Source organism: Pteropus medius, unplaced genomic scaffold (assembly GCF_902729225.1).
Source record: "Pteropus medius unplaced genomic scaffold, Ma_sr-lr_union100, whole genome shotgun sequence".
Lineage (NCBI taxonomy): Eukaryota > Metazoa > Chordata > Mammalia > Chiroptera > Pteropodidae > Pteropus > Pteropus medius.
This window is the reverse complement of record NW_024349225.1, coordinates 8,517,806-8,537,237: the sequence shown is the minus strand read 5'-3', so window position 1 is coordinate 8,537,237 and position 19,432 is coordinate 8,517,806. Positions and strand designations below refer to the sequence as shown.

General features: G+C 53.8%; 1 protein-coding gene and 2 long non-coding RNA genes across 3 annotated transcripts; 2 read left to right on the top strand and 1 right to left on the bottom strand.

Moving 5' to 3' along the window:
* Positions 1 to 6: 6 nt before the first annotated feature.
* LOC120617622 (uncharacterized) lies at positions 7 to 2,503 on the bottom strand. The gene is made up of 3 exons (XR_005656975.1): positions 2,417 to 2,503; positions 1,962 to 2,165; positions 7 to 1,668 (listed from the first exon to the last, which is right to left on the bottom strand). It is a non-coding gene; the product is annotated as an uncharacterized LOC120617622 (long non-coding RNA).
* A 390-nt stretch (positions 2,504 to 2,893) lies between these two features.
* Positions 2,894 to 10,839, top strand: LOC120617621 (uncharacterized). Its single transcript, XR_005656974.1, has 2 exons — positions 2,894 to 3,220; positions 6,896 to 10,839. It is a non-coding gene; the product is annotated as an uncharacterized LOC120617621 (long non-coding RNA).
* Positions 10,840 to 12,010: 1,171 nt separating this feature from the next.
* On the top strand, positions 12,011 to 18,156 carry LOC120617484 (uncharacterized). The gene is made up of 5 exons (XM_039881110.1): positions 12,011 to 12,113; positions 14,876 to 14,969; positions 15,783 to 15,895; positions 16,571 to 17,286; positions 17,369 to 18,156. Exons 1-5 carry the CDS (start codon positions 12,011 to 12,013, stop codon positions 17,393 to 17,395), a joined length of 1,053 nt encoding a protein of 350 aa, XP_039737044.1. The 3' UTR covers positions 17,396 to 18,156.
* Positions 18,157 to 19,432: the final 1,276 nt, after the last annotated feature.

Below are 19,432 nucleotides of genomic sequence, written 5' to 3'. Positions count from 1 at the left end.
AATGACTCTTGCTAATGACAGTTTCTAGCCGAAGAAATTTACACGCTGTCGACATGCAAATGTAATTTTTTTTCCAATGGCCATGCCAGGCCACAGCCTCCCGTGAGCCCCGCACTGTGCAGGATCCAGTCCCTGGAGTTCCACAGCCTCACTGCCAACGCAGAACCCGGAGCGGCTGGCACAGACAGCCCCGGACGGCTGAGACGCCACCTGCACCTGCTGGACCCGGGGGTGCTCCGCACGTGCAGAAGGAGAAGCACTGCCCCGAGGCCTCGAGAGACCGGGGCAGGCGGGAAAGAAGAGGCAAGATTTATGTGTGGAGGGCAGCGAGGGCCAGAGAGCCGAAAGCAAGAGCTGGAAGCATACGGCTGAGGCTGGGAAGAGTTCGCACTGAGAAATGGCAGCACTTAAAGTTGGGAAAGTAGGTTAGAGCCGAACTGCTCAGGTCTCTTAAGCGTCCTCTTTGGAGAAATTGTCTTCAGCTCGGCTCCCCTGCCCGCTTTTTAATTGGATTGTTTGTTAGGGGGGGGCGTTACGTTGCACGAGTTGCTTATATAGTGTTGATATTAACCCCGTACCAGATGCATCATTGGCAAATGTCTTCTCCCATCCAGTAGGTCGTCTTTTCATCGTGCTGGTGGTTTCCATCTCTCTGCAAAACCTTTTTCGTTCGACGTGGTCCCGTTGTTTACTTTTTCTTTTGTTTCCCTTGCCGGAGGAGACACATCCAAAAAGAGGGCGGCCGAGAGTGGCAGACGGCCGTCGTCGTGCCGTGGGTCCGCATGGTGGGGAGAGCGAGCGTGCTCTGGTCACGTCCTCTTCTGAAAAGGTCACCGATTCCATCACGGGGGCCGCACCCTCGTGACCTCATCTCAACCCCATCTCCCGCAGGCTTCTCCAGCCGCCATCGCCTTAGGAGTTCGGGTTTCGAAGGAGGAATTTGGGAAGGACACAAACGCTTAGTCAACAGCAAATACCCACTGGCTTCCTTCGCCACAGATATTTTCCGTTAAGTGGGGAAATGGCGGAGTGTGTTCAGAACACGTGAACCGTTCTGGTGTGGAGCCTGAACGCACGGTGGGACCGCGAGGCTTGTTTTCTAAGAAGCTTTTTGAGTTTCAGGTCAAGGGTGAAGAAGTGAAGGCACCTCGATACTTGAACATGATCCTGCTGATCGCCCAGGTCTTTTAAGGCCACAGACCTTAATCAGAGACAAGACCAGACCTTTCCATTCCTCATCTGCTCTTCTGGACTCCAAAGCACCGCCTGTCTCCAAAAAGGAAAATTAAAAACACAAAATCTCAAGTGGTTTGATAGTAATTCAGCCCAGCAAATTTTACTTTCCATTAAAAGTCACCAGCTGTCATGTGCTTAGCTTTAAATGGAAATAACTTGCTCCGAAAGAACATTTTTTCAGTCGATGTCACTTGCGAGTTTTATTTTCTCCTGAAGAAAAATGGATTCGCATTACTGTGGCTTTGGGGACAGGAAACCCCTGGACGGACGCCTGACTTGGTGATCTGCCCCTGCCACAAGGAAAGCTGATTGCTCCTCCAGGAGCCCGGAGGGCTGGCACCGCGGGCAGGAGGGGGCTTTGGGGGACCAGAGGAGAACGGGTGCCAGTCATGTGGCATCTTCTCGCAGTGAGCTTCTCGCGGTGCTGATTCCCTTAAATAAAAGATTTTTTTAATTAAAAAATGCTTTTAAGTGTTGACGTTTTGGAGAGAGGCGTGATACTTTTACATGCCTAACGGTTTTAGGGAGGCAGCCCTTCTGAAACACGTGCGCTCAGGGCCTGTCACAGCTGAGGCCGGACCCCGACCAGAGCTCTTCTCTGCGGCCCTCACCACGTGCAAGTTCTTGGAGCCTTGTCTGGCGACTGAAATGATCTCTTCGTGACTCAAGAACAAAACAAAGTAAAACAAAAAGAATCTTCAGACCGAGGCCCCCGGAAGCCTGACCTGAGCCGGGTGATGGGCGGGGCGGGGCAGGGCGGGCCTCCCAGCCACTTGCTGCGCTGGTCCCTGTGACATGTCGGGGCCCAGGAGACAGCAGACAGCACAGGCAGAAGGGCGAGGCCTAGGACCCTGGCTTGGCCCACTGGGCAGGGCCTGGTGGGGAGGGCAGAGCAGGCGGCGTGAGAGTCGATCCGGCCAGGTCCTGACCTGCGGGAAATTAACCGAGGGGACAGGGGAACTAGTGGGACTTGGAAACAAAGGGCGACACTGACAGCCTCGGCACCGAGCAGGCCCAAACCCGGGGGTGGAGGCGCCCTTCAGCGGGGTCCCCAGCACGTGCACACGGGTGTCACACACCACCCCCGGGACAGATCCCTGCGACACTCAAACCCGTGGCTGTTACAAGGTCCCTCCCAGCCGAGACCAGACTTTCCCTGAGCCCCCATCTCCATGCTTACAGTCAGGGCTCAGAGGTGTCCGTGTCCAAGAATTTGTGAATAATGTTCTCGGCAGACACCTCAGCTCCCAGCTCCTCTGGATGCGGGGCGGTGGGGCTGCCCCCGGGGAAGACCCCTGGCAGCCCCTGTCTGAGCAGCCGGGGCCAGCTCCAGGAACACTCGATTCTGGCGCCCTTGCCGCCCAGGCCTGGTTACTTCAGCCTCCCTCTCCTCCCCCGTCTCTTCCAGCAGGAGGCTGCCAAGGCGTTCGTCATGGTTCCAGGCTAGCCTGCTGCTTGATTTATGCTCGACAGGGCAGGAGCGCAGACTCTAGAGGGGCTGAAGGCAAGCCGGGGCCGGGGTCGGAGGTGCTGGGTGGTCCTGTCGCCCCAGGTGTTGCTGAGAGGGCCCCCGGTTTTAGAATCAACTCTCTGACCCTCTTAGGGCCAAGGAACACTCAGCCTCCACAGATTTCAGGAGAACAGATATCCATTCCCTCTCCCTCCCACCCTCCCGCCCTGCGAGATTTGGCCATAAAAGGAGCGAGGCTTCGTTTGCCCTTTCACTGGGCTTCACCTAAAAGGGCTTTCAGAAAAATTTCCAGCGTTCTCCTCTGGGACATTGGATGTGGTCTCTCTGGCCAAAGAGAAAACACGTAACAGATGAGGCTCATGCGGATAAAGAGGCCAAAACCGAAATGCTAATCACCTCAGAATACGCACTGCTCCCTCCAGATCCTGGCCAGGCCCCCTCCGAGCATCTGTGAGGGTGGAGGGTTTGCTGCTGGCATTCGGGAGCACCCCTGAGGGTCTGACTTGCAAGAAGGTAAATAATTGTCCTTTAGTGCATTTAACGTGCATGTTGCAGTGACTTTAAATGGTTGAAATATCGACTGCAGCTCTGGGTTGAACTAATACTTCATGAGGCGCCCATAAAAGCCCAAGATGCTGTCATCCAAGATGAATCAAAGTGCCTCTTTTTATTCCACTGCATATGAAAACATGAGATCACTGTGATATATTTAGAGTGAGATTTGGCAGCCTATCCGTGTTTACAGTTCTTGGACTCGAAGCTCTACCGTGAATCGGAGGCTCTCTTTTCCCCGCTCGCCTCCTTTCCCTGAGAAGGTGAAGGCTTGTTTCAGGAGTTTATAACCCTTTCTTGCTGGTACCCGAAGTTATCCTGGCCCCGTGGCTACCAGCATCCTCGGTACTAATGACCAGCTGTGGAGCCCGTGGCTCCAGGTGTTTATGTATTATGACCACTGAAGGGGGCTCCCCACCACCTAACCGTCACCCAGGGTGAAGCTTTGGTTGGGGTCTAGCAGAGTATCCAAAAATACTACCCTTCCCTCAGCTCTTCGCACTGTGTTTGGGTCTGCATCAGTGGAAGTCTCACGTGCCTTCTGGCCACTGACTCTTGTTATTATGTAGATCTGGGGTTCTTTCTGGAGCCTTCCGTCTCTTCTCCTACAGTTTTGTCTCCAGGATGCTGTTTCGTGTGCTGGTTCTCCCGCTGGCTGTGCCTTTAGAATCATCCTGGAAGCTTTGAAAAACACCAATGCCTGGTCCCCAGCCCCAGCGGTTCTGATTGTACTGATACTGGATGCTGCTGAGCAGAGAAGTTGTTGAAACAGTATTATTCTCTATTCCTAATTGTGTTTTTTAAAATCCTATATACCAGAACAGAAAAAAGATTTGGAAGAACATTCACCAGTATGTTAACTGGCTGTCTCGGTAGCAGAATTAAGAGAATTTTTATTCAGTTTTATAGTTTAGTGCATGTCTTTTTTTTTTTTTTTTCAACAGAGCAAATTGCAATGAAACAAATTAATGGTATAACAGGAGCAGGGGAGCTATTTCTAACTTAAAAGGAAAGAGGCTCAGGACACCCAAAACAGCTCATCTTTCCTACCCTGACTTCCCCCCGCATCCCCAGTCCTGAGGATGGCGCTGGGTCATCCCAGCCTCCTACCTTCCCTGACTCCATCCAGTTCCTTACATTTAGCTTCCGAATACCTCTTCGTTTCTCCATCCTCTCCACCAGGCCCCCCCCACCCCATTATCTTGCTTCCGTATTGATGGAGCTGGCTCTCCACTGGGCCCCCCACTCCGGGGGATCGGGGCACCCCACGCCTGCTCAGTGCCGCCCTCTCATCCCCAGGGCTCACTCGCAGTCCTCGCCTGGCCCGCAAGGCCCTCATGACCTGCCCTGCCCCCCTTCACCGCCCCTCGCCTGCGCCAGGCTCAGCGGTCGAGGGCCCCAGGGGTGCCATCGGCTCCCTGACTCGGCCTTTGCTTGTGCCGCTGCTGGGCTCAGAAAGCCCTTCCTTTCCCGCCCTAACCATTTTCCAGTGGTAAATTCCTGTCGCTCAGGCTTCTGCTCAGGGAGCCCTCCCTTCGCCAGCTCCTCAGCACCCCGTCCTTGACGCCGCCACATGCCTGTGTCTGCCTGGCGTCACTACCGCCCGACTTCCTGAGCACGGGGACCGCTTCTCTCTGGGCCCCGGCACCACTCATGTTGCCCCAGCGGTCCCGGGCATTCAGCGAGCGAGTTAAAGGAATGGACAGTATCGATCCCTTACACCCATCCAGCTCTTTATGATTTTGCAAAGTATTGTTACGTGTGTCTGGGTCGTATTTCGTGCCCCAAAACCATCTTCAAAAGTATCACCTGTGCCATCCGCAAGGTTGGGAGAGAGGAAGGGTGTGGGCCGCCTCTTAGGCTGGTGGTGAAAGTGGGGTGTGGATCCTTGGCCTGTGGTGAAAGTGGGGTGCAGAGCAATCAGGAGGGGCCCCGCTGCCCAACGCTGAGCGCCTGTACGTGGGAGACCCAGGAGCCCAGCTCCTCCTGCGTTCCCCGCCCTCCTCGCTCTGGCCTGGATCTAGAAAGTCTGCCCTGGGCGACTGTCCACAAAGAAGCGAGGATTGTCGGCCTTCAAAATCACACCGCCTCCTTTCTCAGTCATGCTTTTGGGTGGGGGGAACCTGGGAGATGGGAAGTGGGGCCTGTTGAGTTTAAGCGGCGCTGCTTTGCCGTCCGCATTCTCTGGAGAGAGCAGCTTCAGCGTGGGAGGATTTCACCTCTCCGGAGGAAATACAAATTCACGAATCCCTTCCACTTTAGCCAGGCCTGGGGGTGGGGGGTCAGGGCTGCCAGGGGACCCTTTCCAGAACGTCGGCAGGGGAAGATGCAGAGCTGCCTGTCTCCTGGCTCGCCAGCCGGCACACCACATCCTAAGACTGTACACAAGGCCGTGACCAAGATCGTGGCTCATTGCTCCGCCAGCCAAGCCAAGGCCAGATCTGGGAGAAGTTTTTCTGAGGTAGAATGACACTAAGAGAGCCTTATCTCCAGCACATCTGGTGTCACCCTCCCTTCACCTGATCCCTGTGCTCAGTCTGACCCAGAGAGGGCTCCTGGGCCAGATGCTGCCCCGACGCAGAGCAGGAAGTCACGTAGCTGAGCTCAACAAGCACCTACAACGTGCCAGATACCGTGTCGAGAGTCAGGGATAAGTCAGACGTGGTCCCTTCAGCAAGAAAGCATGTACACGTGTATAGTCAAATAACCATGATGCCTGGAAGATGGTGACGAGATGCAAATAAGGTGCTGTGAGAGTTCAGGAAAGATGCTTTCTGGATGGGAATTCAGCAAAGACTTTCTGGAGGAGGTGACACTATTTAAGCAGGACCTTGACGTGAGGGTAAAATTTGGACAAGAAGGATTGTTGGTTGGGGATGGGACGATGGGAGAGTTATGGTCTTTCAAGTTGCAGTGTCTGGTGTTAGCCTGAATCACATGAAATTGCTGATATTTTACTGGTTTTACCTACAATCACATTAGTTTCAGAGGATTGAACATAATACTTGCCAGGTAAGTGGAGGTGGGACTAAGCAAAAGAACTTCAGTATCTGTCAGTAGCTGGTAAACTTCACGCTAAGTTTAACTTTCTGACAATGCGTTGATAGAAATGTTACAGGGATGCATTTTCCTACTTTCTTAAAAAGAGACTGACATTGTAAGGTTTGTCTATGGTCCAAAGCCTAGTTCAGGTTAGACTTGAATTTTAGAAACAGAGTGCATTTAGCAGTCACAGGAAGTGAGTCCCAAGTCTGAAAGTATTAAACTCCCAAGTCTGAAAGATCTGAGTTCGAATCCTGGCTCCATCGGTTCGGAGCTATGCAGGGCTGTAACCTATGTCAACAGGCACACACGCATGGAGGGAGCACAGCAAGTCCACAGTCATAAAGGGACTTCCATCGCTTTGCCTTAAGGCCCTGGCTTGTTTACGGGGAGGTGGCAGGACTGTGACCTTTTTCAGCACCGACGTTAGTCACAAGTAGAAGGGGAGAAAAAAAGACACAGGGAGACATGTGATGCTTGAGTTTCTTAGGCCAGAATGACAAGAGCGACGAGGTGTTCGGCGTGATCCTGTAAAACCATTTAGTTTGTCTTCCTCCCTCAGAGCGAACCTGCTGAGGAGTTTTGCATTCCCAGGTCTCCTGGCAGGCACACCTGGCTCAGAGGCGGAGTCTTTCGAGCAGAGGGCTTCGAGCTTCCGCGAGCTACCGAGTCGACCGCCCTGGAGCGTTTCCCGGAAGAGCAGCTGGTAGTGGCGATGGCAGGCTGGGCACCGGAGGAGCGAGAGAAACAGACGCCCAGCTTTCCAGGAAAGGAAGTCTCGGCCACTCGGGAAAATCTACAACAGGAGAGGTAAGGCGGCTGAAGTGCACACCCCCGCCGGAAGGCCCGGGGTGCGTACGGGCACCTGGGCGGGACTTCCGACTGGCCAGGGCGTAGAGACACTTGCCCGTAGCGGTTCCCAGCCTTCCGATTCATTCTGAGCAGTCTCCTGCTGGCGATGGGGACGATGTCCTGTCACCATCAGGAAGGTTGCCTATTTTACAGTAACCGTCAAGAAGAATTTTCCTGTGGCATTTGGAATTCTAAAGTAAACAGTGTTTGCAACGGGGCGCTGCTTTGACAGCGTAAGAAACGGTGTCAGGGAACATCCTCGGCCAGCCTGGCCCTCGTCACTGGCCTTGGCAGCCCACAGCTCCCCTGACCAGACGGGCGGCAGAGCCGCTTCGGGGCTGGCTCTCCTTCATGTAGGGTCCCGAGGCCGACTCGGCTGGCGTCTTCCCCCTTTTCTGTTCTTCCGCCACCCCTGCTGCCACCCCAACAAGAATGGATGGAGCCGAGGGCAGGAGCGAGACGTAAACACCCTGAGAGTGTGTCACCTTTGGGCACTGGGGACTCTTGTGAAAGCCCCGAGAGCAGCTCTTCTCTCCGAAGCCCTGAGAAATTTCCCTCAGTTTAAATGTTTAAATTCGAGCCACCGTTTCCAGTCCTGCTGACAAGTCCGAGGAGTCAGAAAGTGGCCTTGGCTGGCAGCAGCCGCAGTCAGCCGGCAGTGAGGCCTAGACCTGGCATTGACCCTGTGGAGCCATCCCGGCGGCCTGGGGACCTGTTCACACTGTGGGGTGGGTTCTTCCCACCCTGACCGAGGGGACAGCAGGCCACAGCTGCTGCCAGGCAGAGGCAGCTTCAGGCCCCAGCACTCACGAGGGCTCTCCTCCTTGGGTCCCTGTGTCAGCAGCGGGCCCCATCCTGGCTGTCCCTCGCCTCACCTTGCCTCACTATCCAAGCATGCTCTGCAGAGTTTACCCTCTAATTTCAAAAACAACATCACCCTCCACCCGATCGCACCGCGACTGTCCTTAAAGCACTGAACCTACCCTCAGAGATCGTCTGCTAAGTTTAGAGAGGGCCGCCCTGCGGCTGCCTCTCTGGACTCAGCAGTGAGTGGATCCACAGGCCCAGCTCAGGGGTCTCAAGCTGGAGGAGAGAGGATGGGAGGGGAGCACCGGGGGCAGCACCCCACGGGATAAAGACACCTTTCCCCATGGATTCAAGGTGCCGTATGTGCTGGCAGCAGCTCTGGAGAGGAGTCTTTCCCTAGGAGATGACATTGGAGTTGAATCTTAAAATATAGGCAAGGGGGCAGCATTTGCAGGTCAGGAGATAGAAATTGTGAATCCTTCTGCATTTCTGGCATGTGAAAAGCAGGAACCGACAAGAAGCGGGTCTGGTGAGGGGACAGGAGCCAGGTCAGAAATGGCTTCATAGGCAAGGTGTGGCGGCAAATGTTGGACACGTAGCTGTGGGAAGGAAACAGTCAGCTTGCGAGCTGGTCCAGGCCGGCTCCAGCTCGCTACTGCATCACGTATCACGTATCACGTAAAACCCCTCCCCTCCCCCATGTCCTGCCAGAGAAGTCTTATGCAGTCCTTGAAGGGTGGAGGGCCACAATGATTAAGTGACTCCAGGCTGCCGCCACCAGGCTCTCCCTGCCATGGCTGTTCCTTCTCTCTGCGCCTCATGGACACAGGCATAGAGCTCAGTCACCTGTCCTGGAGTTGCACAAAAACCACTTCGCATGCACTCGCACGGCGTAGCCGACCTGCAGAAATGGAGAAGGTTCACAGCGTGGCGGTTCTCATTATAGCAAATGAAACATTAAATCGCCCCATTTAAAAATTCTTCCTTAGCCATTTCTCCCATCCTGGGCTGGGATCTCCTGCCGTATTGTTTTGTACCCCTCGCTCGAACTTGACCGACTCCCTCTGCCCTCGACACTCCCCCCTAAGTCATTCTCTCACAGAGAGCAGTGTGGCCCTTTCTTGCCGCCCCTCAGCCCGGCCTACACCATTCAGTGCATATTCAGGGCCACTGATGGTTATTTCAGTTCTGAAGGGCCCCTGGGCGTGGAGAGGAATACTGATTACCACTTATTTCTGGTTTTAATGCCCATTAATCTTATGAACTTATAACAGTCATCACTCCTTAAACTATCAGCATTCCTCTAAATTTTCTCACGCCACATAGATAAGAAATCGAAACTTCATAGTAAATAACAGTGAGGTACCACTCCACACCTGTCAGAATGGCCAAGATTCAGAATGAGGACAGCATGGGATGCTGGCGAGGATGCGGGGTAACAGCACCTCTCATTCATGGCTGGCGGGAATGCAAAATGGTGCCCCCGCTCTCCAGGATGGCTTGATGATTTCTTTCAAAACTAAACTTGCTCTTGCCATGCAATCCAGCAGTCATACCCCTTGCTTTTTACCCAAAGTAACTGAAAACTTATATCCACACAAAAACGTGCACATGGACATGCAGCCTTATTCATAATTGTCACCACTTGGAACAACCGAGATGTCCTTCGGTAGGTGAATGGATGAATAAACGGGGGTCCATCCATCCGGACAATGGAGTATCAGTCAGCACGGAAAAGAAACGAGCTGTCCAGCCACGACAGACGCGACACGGAGGACGCTTTAATGCCTCTTACTAAGCGAAAGGCCACGTAATCCTGTGTGATTCCAACTATCTGACATTGTAGAAAAGCCAGCACTGTGGAGACAATAAAAGGACCAGCGGTTGCCAGGGGCCAGGTGGGGAGGAAGGATTTGGGGGTCAGTGAAACTATTCTGTATGATGCTGTAATGGCGGATACATGTCATTATACCCATGTTAAAACACAGAATGCACAACAGCAAGGGTGAACCGCAACGTAAACTATGGGCTTTGGGTGATTTACGATGTGTCAGTGTGGATTGTAACATGTACCACTCTGGTGAGGGGTGTCGATGGTGGGGGAGGCTGAGGCTGGGGGAAGAGAGTATGTGGGGACTCCCCACTTTCCACTCGGTTTTGCTGTGAACCTAAAACTGTTCTAAAAAATAGTCTTTTTTTTTTTTAAATCATGAGTTTAGCAAATTGGATTTTCACAAACTTTTAACATCGATTGCAAATTCAGACACCTCCAGACATTTCATTCAATTCACAAATTTAATACAGCAGTTCCTCTTTAAAACTCTAAATGTATTAAATATGTAAAATGCCTTTGATTCCAAAACCGTTTAATAGCCTCACATGAAAACCTGTTATTAAAGCGCTAATACTGTGGATTTCAACTGGTTTCTTATCCCGAATTCCACACCTTTCCGGGTGCCAATTTTGACACCTTCCCAGGATTTCAGTGATTCACCAAATACTATTTTTACCTAACCAGGGATTTGAACAGTCTTACCAGACCAAAAGAAGAAGAAAAAGAACCACCTCAGGTCCTGGAATTGCAAAGTCCGGGTGGCTGAACATGTGGTTCCGGATCAGGATGTGAGCCCCGGATGCAAAGTCCAAGGAGAAGAAGTCACATGATGGGAGCTTCCTTTTTATAATTAATAAACTTTATACAGAGCTTCAACAAGACTTTTTAAAGCCCCCCCCTCTGAGAAAGTTTTCTGTTTTGCAGCTTTGAATTCTTCCCCACCCGACATCGGAGGAATTCGCATCTTGCTCGGCTAGTGTCACATAATCTATTGTCTTCATGACGCATTGACCTGATCTCTTAAATCATTAAAAATGTGAGTCTCCTTGCTGGTGCTGTATCGTAACTTCTAGGGGCCATCTTGAAGTGTCATCCCCTGAGGGAGGAGGCACCAAGTCTGCAGCTACTGCTTCTCTTGGGGACCACTGGGAATACAGGCAGATTCTGCTTTACTTGGCTGTCCCATGTGACCCCAGGGCTGAGATGGCCTGTCCTGGCACAGTGCCTACTTTCTCCCAAACAAATGGGCCGACTCAGAGTTCCCTACGTTTATTCTTTCCTGCTTTCACAGAAAGAAACAAGCACCTATCCTTGATGAACAGATCCAGAATTAATAGGAGAAACAAAACACCTGTTTATATGAAATGCCCTGCTTCCTAAAGTCAGTACAAATTGACATATCCCATCATATTCACCCTCCTTTGAGTCTACTAACCACTCCGTACACGTGGAAGCTTTTTGAGTGTTGTAATGAACTCACATTCTTTCCCTGGCTCAACTTGTTCTAATTAATGCCCAGATCGTCAGGGCTTGGCGGGGAGCCCCTTGGTTTGGCTCCCTCGAACTCGCAGAGCTGCCCCTGACATTCCTGAAGGCATTCCTGCTTTCCGGCAACAACGAGATATTCCAGACCCATCCTGATTTTTTTTCCCCTGCCTCAAGATATGGAATCGGCTGTCCTGCATTCGATCTTCATTCCTGTTCATGGAGAATGATGTTGGAGACCACGATCGGGGGTGGGGAGGATGGGGGCGCGGTGGTGGTGCTGGTGGTGCTGGTGGTGAGGTGGGGGATGGGGCCGGAGCGCTGCCTTGGTCAGAGATGGAAAAATACGTATTTTTAAGGTGATGTGTTCATACTCCTTTTTCCAGCTTAACACAGTGCGCCTCCTCACATCTGTTCACTTTCCTCACAGTATGAGCCGTCAGCGACCACTGAGTCTTTCTCTGTGCCAACTAAACAGCGAGCCACAAATTCAGCTGTCACCTGTCCTCCCCACCCCTTCCTGTGAGGGGGAGGGGCGGGACAGAGATTTACGTCGTGCCATCGACAGAAATCGTGCTACCGCTGCCCCCTAGGAGGACACTGCCCTGCAGCGGTTGGTTTTCAGCTGTTTTCTCCATCGTTCTTCCGGGAGGATGGGGGCGGGGCCGTGAGCGGCTTTGCGTTGCGTTGCGTTGCGTTGCGGGTGGATTCCGCTGGTAGCTGGGTCGAGGATGGATGGGAATGGGCAGGATAGAGGCAGGAAGACGGTTGAAGAGTCGGCGGCGACAGTTGAGAACAAGAGCCTTGAACCGAGGAAGCGAGAGGCAGTTGGAGGTTATTCGGTGTCTGGATAGGAGAGACGGGTGCCTCCCACGTGTCTGGTTCTTGTCTTTGCGGGGACGGTAGTACCAGCCGCTGAGTGAGAACAAAGTGGAAATTTAGACCTGTTTGGCTCTGACCTGTGGGGTTCGAGGTGTTTCCATTCGGATGGAAACGTCCAACAGTGAGTTGGGCGCGTGGGTCAGAATTTCTGACGTGAAGCGCAGGCAGAGGAAGCCTCCCAAGCCAAAGGCAGGTGGTTTGGGGCTGTCTGTTGCCAAGGGGTGTCCTCCGGGGGCCATCTGCAGCTGGGCTGTTTGCTTACACTGCTGGGGGACTGCTGGAGACTCTTCTGGGTTTTTTCTTTTTTATCTCATTTTGTCTGAGTCCTTGCCAGGAATCCCTGATGTTTTTACTTAACACTAACATTCCAACCAAAATTAGCAAATAGCCCAAGAGGTTGGGAGGCAGAGAAGGGGCTGACCACCTCTCCCCACCACCAACCACAGGCGACAAGGTAAGAGAGACCCAGAACCAAGGCGACAGAGGCTTCTGTATTAAGCCCTGGCCATTCCAGAAGGTGGTCTCTGCCTCCCCAGGTTTTCCTGGTAGATTCTGGAGCCTCTGGAGGAACCACAGAGGTGGAGGACTAGAGGTGGGGTTTGCAGAGAAAAGGCCCTCTCCCACCCCACAAGCATCCATCCCCAGGTGCTTCTGTGAGGAGCGTCTGGCCTGCGCGTCACTTGCCCCAGGACCCAGCCTTGGCCAAGGCGGTGTCTGGGCCCGCCGTCTTCCCCGGGGGACTGTGCAGGGCCATGCTCACCCGGGAGTGTTGGTTGAATCCAGAGGCGCTAAGCAGCCTATTCTCACTTGGCTGGACACGACAGCGTGGAGCTCTGTTGTTTACCTCATCGAGTGTTGGGTTTTTTTTTTTCCTCCTTCCTGATTATAAGGAATTGCCAAATGCAGTCAACCCCCTCACCCTTGTCACTGTTCTCCACTCTGGGCTGGAGAAAGTCAAACCTGGAGACGGATCACTGCGCAGGCTGCCAGCTGGTCCGGGGCTGTCCTCAGCCCCTACTCCCCTTCCCCCAGCACAAACCCAGCCCGGCAAGTTCTAGCTCTCGCCCCCCACTCACCCCACACACCCCCTGCCTGTTCCGTCTCCCAACCTGAGCTTCGACCATCCCCCTGCCTGGGTTACCCTTCCCATTTCTTTATACCAACTGGGGTCTCTCCCATCCTTAGAGGCTGAGCACACAGTGACGGGGTCCCCGTCATCTCTCGAGGCCGAAGTAGGAGGTGACCCAGACCCTGCCTTCCAACAGCTTCCTGCGCAGGCGGAGGCACAGCGTGCACGTTGAAAATGACGCCTGTAATTGCGAGGGGTCAGTAACCCTCTTGGGCATCTAGGGGAAAGCCCTGCGTAGACTAAGCCCTTTGCCTTCTTCGGTTCTCCCGGGAGCTTCTGCCTCCTGCCTCACTGCCACCTTGCCACCGCCCCACCATCTCAGCCCCTCTTCCTGCCTGGGTTGCGGTACGGGATAGAGTCAGCCCCAAAGTCCCAGCCGCTTCCCGAGGTTGTTGGGTTAGGACGGTTTTCGTTGTGTCGAGACTAGGGTTTGGGAGCGAGGTGACTCTGACGTCCATGGGTTAGAGCCTCCTGCTAGCACCTCGCGAGGGCACACATCCTTCCTGGGCCCCAGGCCCTCGTCTGCCAAACACCTGCTTCACTGCGTGAGAGGATGCAATACGGTCATTTACGTGAAGCACTTAGCATCCGGCACATGGCACGTATGCAGTGGATGCATCACTGTGTTTAGTGCGTTCCATCCCCACCCCAGCGCTCACGCACACAGACGCACTGCTGAGCATCCAGCAGCTCTCAGTAAGGAGGGCTCCTTGCCAGGGCTCCTCGAGGTCAAGTTTCACAGATCCAGGCAGGGGAAAAGACCGAGGTCTTCAGAGCCACAGGCAGTGCGGAATTTGCTAGTGACGCCTATGACTCTGCTGCCTCCAAGCTGGTGGCTGGGAAGCCTGCTTCGGAAACTCGGCTGGTGCAGACGCAGCCGAGGCAGAAGCTGAGCTCCCTCCCGTCCTGCCCACCCCGTCCAGCCCCCTACCACACACAACAGTCCTGGCTTCCCTGCCCCCCAGGGGAAACGTACGGACAAGGATGGTCAACCCACAGTTATTGATCGAATGACCCTTAATCTTCAGCTGTTGGGGAACAGTGTGACTATGGCACAAAAAAATGCGACAGAAGACTGTGGACATTAGGATGTGTAGATGAGAGTATGGAAACATGTTTCTAAGCTACTTCAAAGTAAAATAAGCAGAACACAAAATTGTTTAGAAAATGCTGATTAAAACTAAGTAAAAAAATGTGTATATCTCTTGAGTAAAGGTTGGAAAGAGGCACAAATGTAAACAATTGTTTTTAAAAAGTCCTGGGGAGGGAAAAGTAAAAGTAAGTAAGATTATGCGTTGGAGTGTTTTCTTCCTTCACATTCCTTTAATTTTATTGTAAAGTTATGCTAGGAATAAAAATGTCGTATAAAATTAAAGTGCCAGTCCACTGTCCCATAGTAAGTTCATGCCAAGCCGATCGTAGCTGTGGTGACTTCCCCCTCGTTATTTTTTTTTTGGAGCCGAAAGCAGTCTCTTGGGAAGGAGACCTCTTGAATCGAAGCAGACACTCCACGAGGCCGGATCTTGGGTAGGGCAGAATGGGGCCAGTTCTCTGCCACCCTGACACCTGGTATGTCTCCTCACAGGGCTGGAGAATTCTGGGGCCTTGGTGGTCGTAGAGGCCACCACACTCGTCTGGGCCCCTGCCATGGGCTGGGTACCCCGGGGTCAAGAAGAAAAGTGAGAGATGGTGCCGTAGAGGAGACAGGCAGCCCAGGCTGAATCCTGGCTGCGGATTGGGTTACAAGGGCAGGAAGCCAGTGACTGAGGTCTCAAAAGACAAGGAGGATTTTTGACACAGGAGGAAGAGCTCGGAGCTGACTGAAGTGAACTGGGTGAGGCGCAAATTGAGAGGCAGAGTGCGCCGGGAGAGAAAGCACAGACTTCGCAGCCTGAGTTTAGACCCCAGCTCCCTCGCCGGCTGCCCAGGTGATCTGGAGCAAGCTGTTAACGTGCCCGTGCCCTCGTCTTCTCGTCTGCGGAATGGGCATTAATGAGCCCAGCCTGAGTCTTCTGGGCTTTGAAAGGCCAAGGACATGGAAGCACAGTGCTGGGGTTCTATAGGCACTCAAAATGTTGGTTTCAGCACTTGGTGGTGGAGCTGGAGGGGAGCTCAAGGCTGTCTCTCTTTAAAGCCATGATGCTCAGAACATTCTGTGCTGTGAATCGGGGCAAGAGGCACAGAAACCCTATGCAGTTCCCAGGGGAGTACAGGGTGTGCGAGGCCCGGAAAATTCCCTCTGGGTACGATTCTTCTAGATTTTTACACCGTCCTAGTTCGTGTCTTATTATCGTCTGTATCAAGAACTCTGAATCCGTTTCTGGGAAGGTGGGCGATGTCTCTCTGAAGGACTTGGCCCTTTGGGTTTGATAAAGGCCAGGGAAGGGAGTGGTGTCCTCGTGCAAGGTCTCTGATTAAAGTCAAGGTGATCTTGCTACCTCTCTTGACCAAATGTGCCAATCCCTGACCTTGGGCCGTCTACCGTGTGATAGGAAGGACGTTGGATTAGGCTTTGGGATTCTGCAGCCGGATTCATGTCCCTGCCTCGCCGAGTATTACATGTACTCAGGCCAGTACCTTGACCTCTCCGAGCTGCAGATTCCTCGTTGGCAGATGAGCGCTTTGGGCTTCATCAGAGCTTCTCGCCCGGTGCACAATTAGGATCACCTGGAGACCTACCAGAACCAAGCCAGGTTGCCCAGGCACCCCGAGAGCCTAGGTCCATTGGTTTGGCCTGAGGCTTGGGCCTGGAGCTTTCTTTTAAGTTCCCTCAGTCACCTTTTTCCAAACTTGGCAGCACCTCGGAGTCACCTGGGGCGTTTTAAAAACAACCCATGCCTGCGCCCCACTCCCACAGTTGCCGTGGGGTGAAGCCTGGGCCTTGGTGGTTTTCACAGCGCCACAGGTGATCCTAACGGGCAGCGAAACCCGTCGCACCTGGAGGCGCCTGCGCAGGAGACTCGCATCTGAGCAGACTCAGTCCTGCTCAGAAAGAGCACCCGGTGGGCTCGGGAGTGGCCAGCGATGCCCAGGGCCGCTGTGAAGCTGAGGTCCCTGTGAGGGGCAGGCGGCCCCAGGCAAGGTGAGTGTGCTAGCTGGACACAGGCCGCGTGGGGCCGAGTGTCTGCGGCCGCCATCCCTCCGGGGAGGGAGAAGGGCAGCTGATGCCGGCGGCTGGGGGCCTAGGCTGAATACTGGGGGGTCCCGGGTGAGCCCCTCACCCTCTCCACTTGTCCACTCGTTTTTTCATCCCTGTTTTCCACCCGCATTTGTGAAGCAGTCCGCTGGGCCCTGGAGAGGAAGCCGAGCTGGTGCAGGCCCGGGCGGGGAGGGCGCGGAGGGGAGGGCGGCCCGGGCAGAGGCCCCGCCGGAGGAGGCCGCGGGACAGCGGCGGTGCCGAGAAGGACAGGCGGGGCCGGTCGCCTCGTGAGCCCTGCCAGGGAGCTCGGGCCTTTTCCTGGTGACTGCTTCCCACGAGCCTCCGTCGTGCTGAGGAGCATCACGGCCACAGGACGAACAGTGCTGCTGCCTCTACCTGCTGTCGTGGGACCCCGACTTCAGGGGACCATATTTCTGGGAGTTCACAGGGTGTCTCATTGCCGGCCAGGACAGCACTGTGTGCCCACGCCACTCCTGCTATGCCTTCCTCCCAGCCCCTGTGGAGGTGTCCACGGCCCAGCACTCCCGGACCCCAAGAAGGGCCCCTGGACCCCGTGTGGGCCTCGGCGTGGGGGTCCTGTCCTCCACAGGGAGCGCTTCGGGGAGTCCCTTAATCCCTTGAGCCTATCGGCCTTCCTGCTAGGATTCCCCAGAGGTACGCGAAGCCACCCCTTGCCTCCGACAGCCGCCCCAAACCCTGCCTTCTACCCTGTCTTCCCTCAGGACGAGTTCTCGGGGCTGGGGGCTTCCACCAGGCCTCCTAGAAATGGGCACCAGCATCCAGAGTCCCGGGACCCACATGTGCTGCTGGCAACAGAGAGCGTCCAAGATGTGAAGGTAAGCCAGAGAGTGGCATCTGCTTTCTTCTGTAGAAAAGAAAAATGGAAAACTGAAAGTTCGTTTGTCCTCCTTGGGTAAGGTCAGGCTCTTGAGCATCAAGACTTGAGTATGGAGGGAGACGAGGCGTCACCGCCACAATGGCCGCCTCCGGCTGTCAGCGCTTAGCAATTGAACAATGTGTTCGCCGGCATTTTCTCAGGGTTCACAACTAGCCTGTGAGGCAGGAGTCATTGTCGCCATTTCACATGTGAGTAAATCGAGGCTCAGGGTGGTTAAGTGATTTGCCCAGGGTTGAACAACTGGGACAGAGAATCCCAATCCAAGTGTCTTGGCTCCAAAAAACTGGCTACATCGAGCTGCTGACAGCATTTCTTAAACTATGAAGCATTACACAGTGTCAGGCATTAATATTATCACTTCCACCTCGTGGAGCTTGGCCTGAACCCCAGAGCAGCCCGCACTTCCGCCCTGTGACACTGCACACGCTCTTCTCTCCACTCGCCTGTCCTAACCGGCCCGGCACGAACGGCCATCGTCAGGAGTGGGTAGAGCTATCTTGAGACTCTCATGGCCCAGGCTCCAAGTCCCCATCTGGTTTCACAGAAGTCTTTGCACTGTCTGGCTGTCCTGACTCCAAGTGTGTGAAGAGACACTGAGGACTTGCTGCAAGCTGCCTCCACTGCTCGGAAGCAGTACTCAGAGCCTGGGACACACGGGGAACCGACGACACAGCCTGTCTGACGTGCATGAGACTCGGAGGTGACAGGCCCTAGGGGATGCTCCGCAGGCATCTCAGTGGCTCAGAGCCTTCGTGTTTCCCCCAAGGGGTGCTTTTGCTGGAAGGTGAATTCCCGTTTGTAAAGTGTCGGGAGGGATGGGATAATGCAGAAGGCGGGGCGGGGAGCGGGGAGGCGTGAGGGTTGGGGAAGTCGAATACTCCCTAGGAAACGTTTCAGTGTATGAAAGGCTGGGAAGCATATGGATTGAGTTTTCTCAAACAATACACATGGATTGAAATTTTGAAGGGCAAGGGCGGGGGTTGAATTTTTGTTTTTTTGGATGATTGGGTGTTTTTCCCCCAAAGCATATTTGGGGGAATTTTCCTGGCAGCCGAACCGCTCAAAACATCCTGAGATGTTAACCAGACATGGAGACATCCCACTGGCCTATCACCCACCCATCTGGGCAGGTTGGCTAGATGTCCGCCTCTCCCTGTTTCTGCACACATGTTCCTGCCGTGCTCGCCCTCAGGGACTGCACGTACGTGAGGAAATGACGATTGTGGGTATTCCCACCGCTGCTGGGCACACTTTGTGGCCTGTGGGGCCTGCTTGCCTGGGTTCATCCACAGTGAGCTCCAGAATGTTGACTACAGGTCAAGCAGAGACCAGCGGGTTTGGCCTTAAGCTCTCAGTGGTGCAATTTCCTCATCTGACAAGTGGGAATAATAATATTTATCTTCTATTTAATTATCGAGAATTAAATGTATAAATACCTATAAAATGCTTAGATCTGAGCCTTGCAAACTTTTAAGTGGTTGACACTCAAAAAATGACTGTTATGTGAGATGTGTATCGATACCTGGAGCGGAGGTCTTTAACTCAGGACTTTATAAAGGCAACAGAAGGATTTGTTGACAATCTATTTATTCAACAACTATTTATTGAGGGCCGACTGTTGAAAAGGTGACATTTGAGCAAAGACTTGAAGGAGGTCAGGGAGCGAGCCACACAGATATCTGGAATAAGAGCGTTCTGGATGCAGGGGACACCCTGAGCGAAGCCCAAAGCCTTACGTGTTTCAGGAGGCCAGCAGGGCCTGGGTGGAGCAGAGTTGGGGGGTCGGGGGACACAGCGGGGCTTCCTGGGGGAGGACTTTGGCTCCTTCTCTGGTGGCTTGAGGAGCTGCTGGAGAGTTCTGACTTCAGATCTAACGGGATTACTTGCTGCTGGGTGGTGAGTGGACTAGGGAAGCAGGGAGACCAGTTAGGATAGAAGTGACAGCTCAACCACTCTCTGTGTTAAGAATGCGCATGACCTGCTGTTCTGGGTGAGTTTGCTTGTCATCCCCTGAAATAGCTGACACTTGGTCGGCCCCGCTTGTCTCTCCAAGCTTGGCCCTCTGCAGCCAGCCCTGAGCAGTG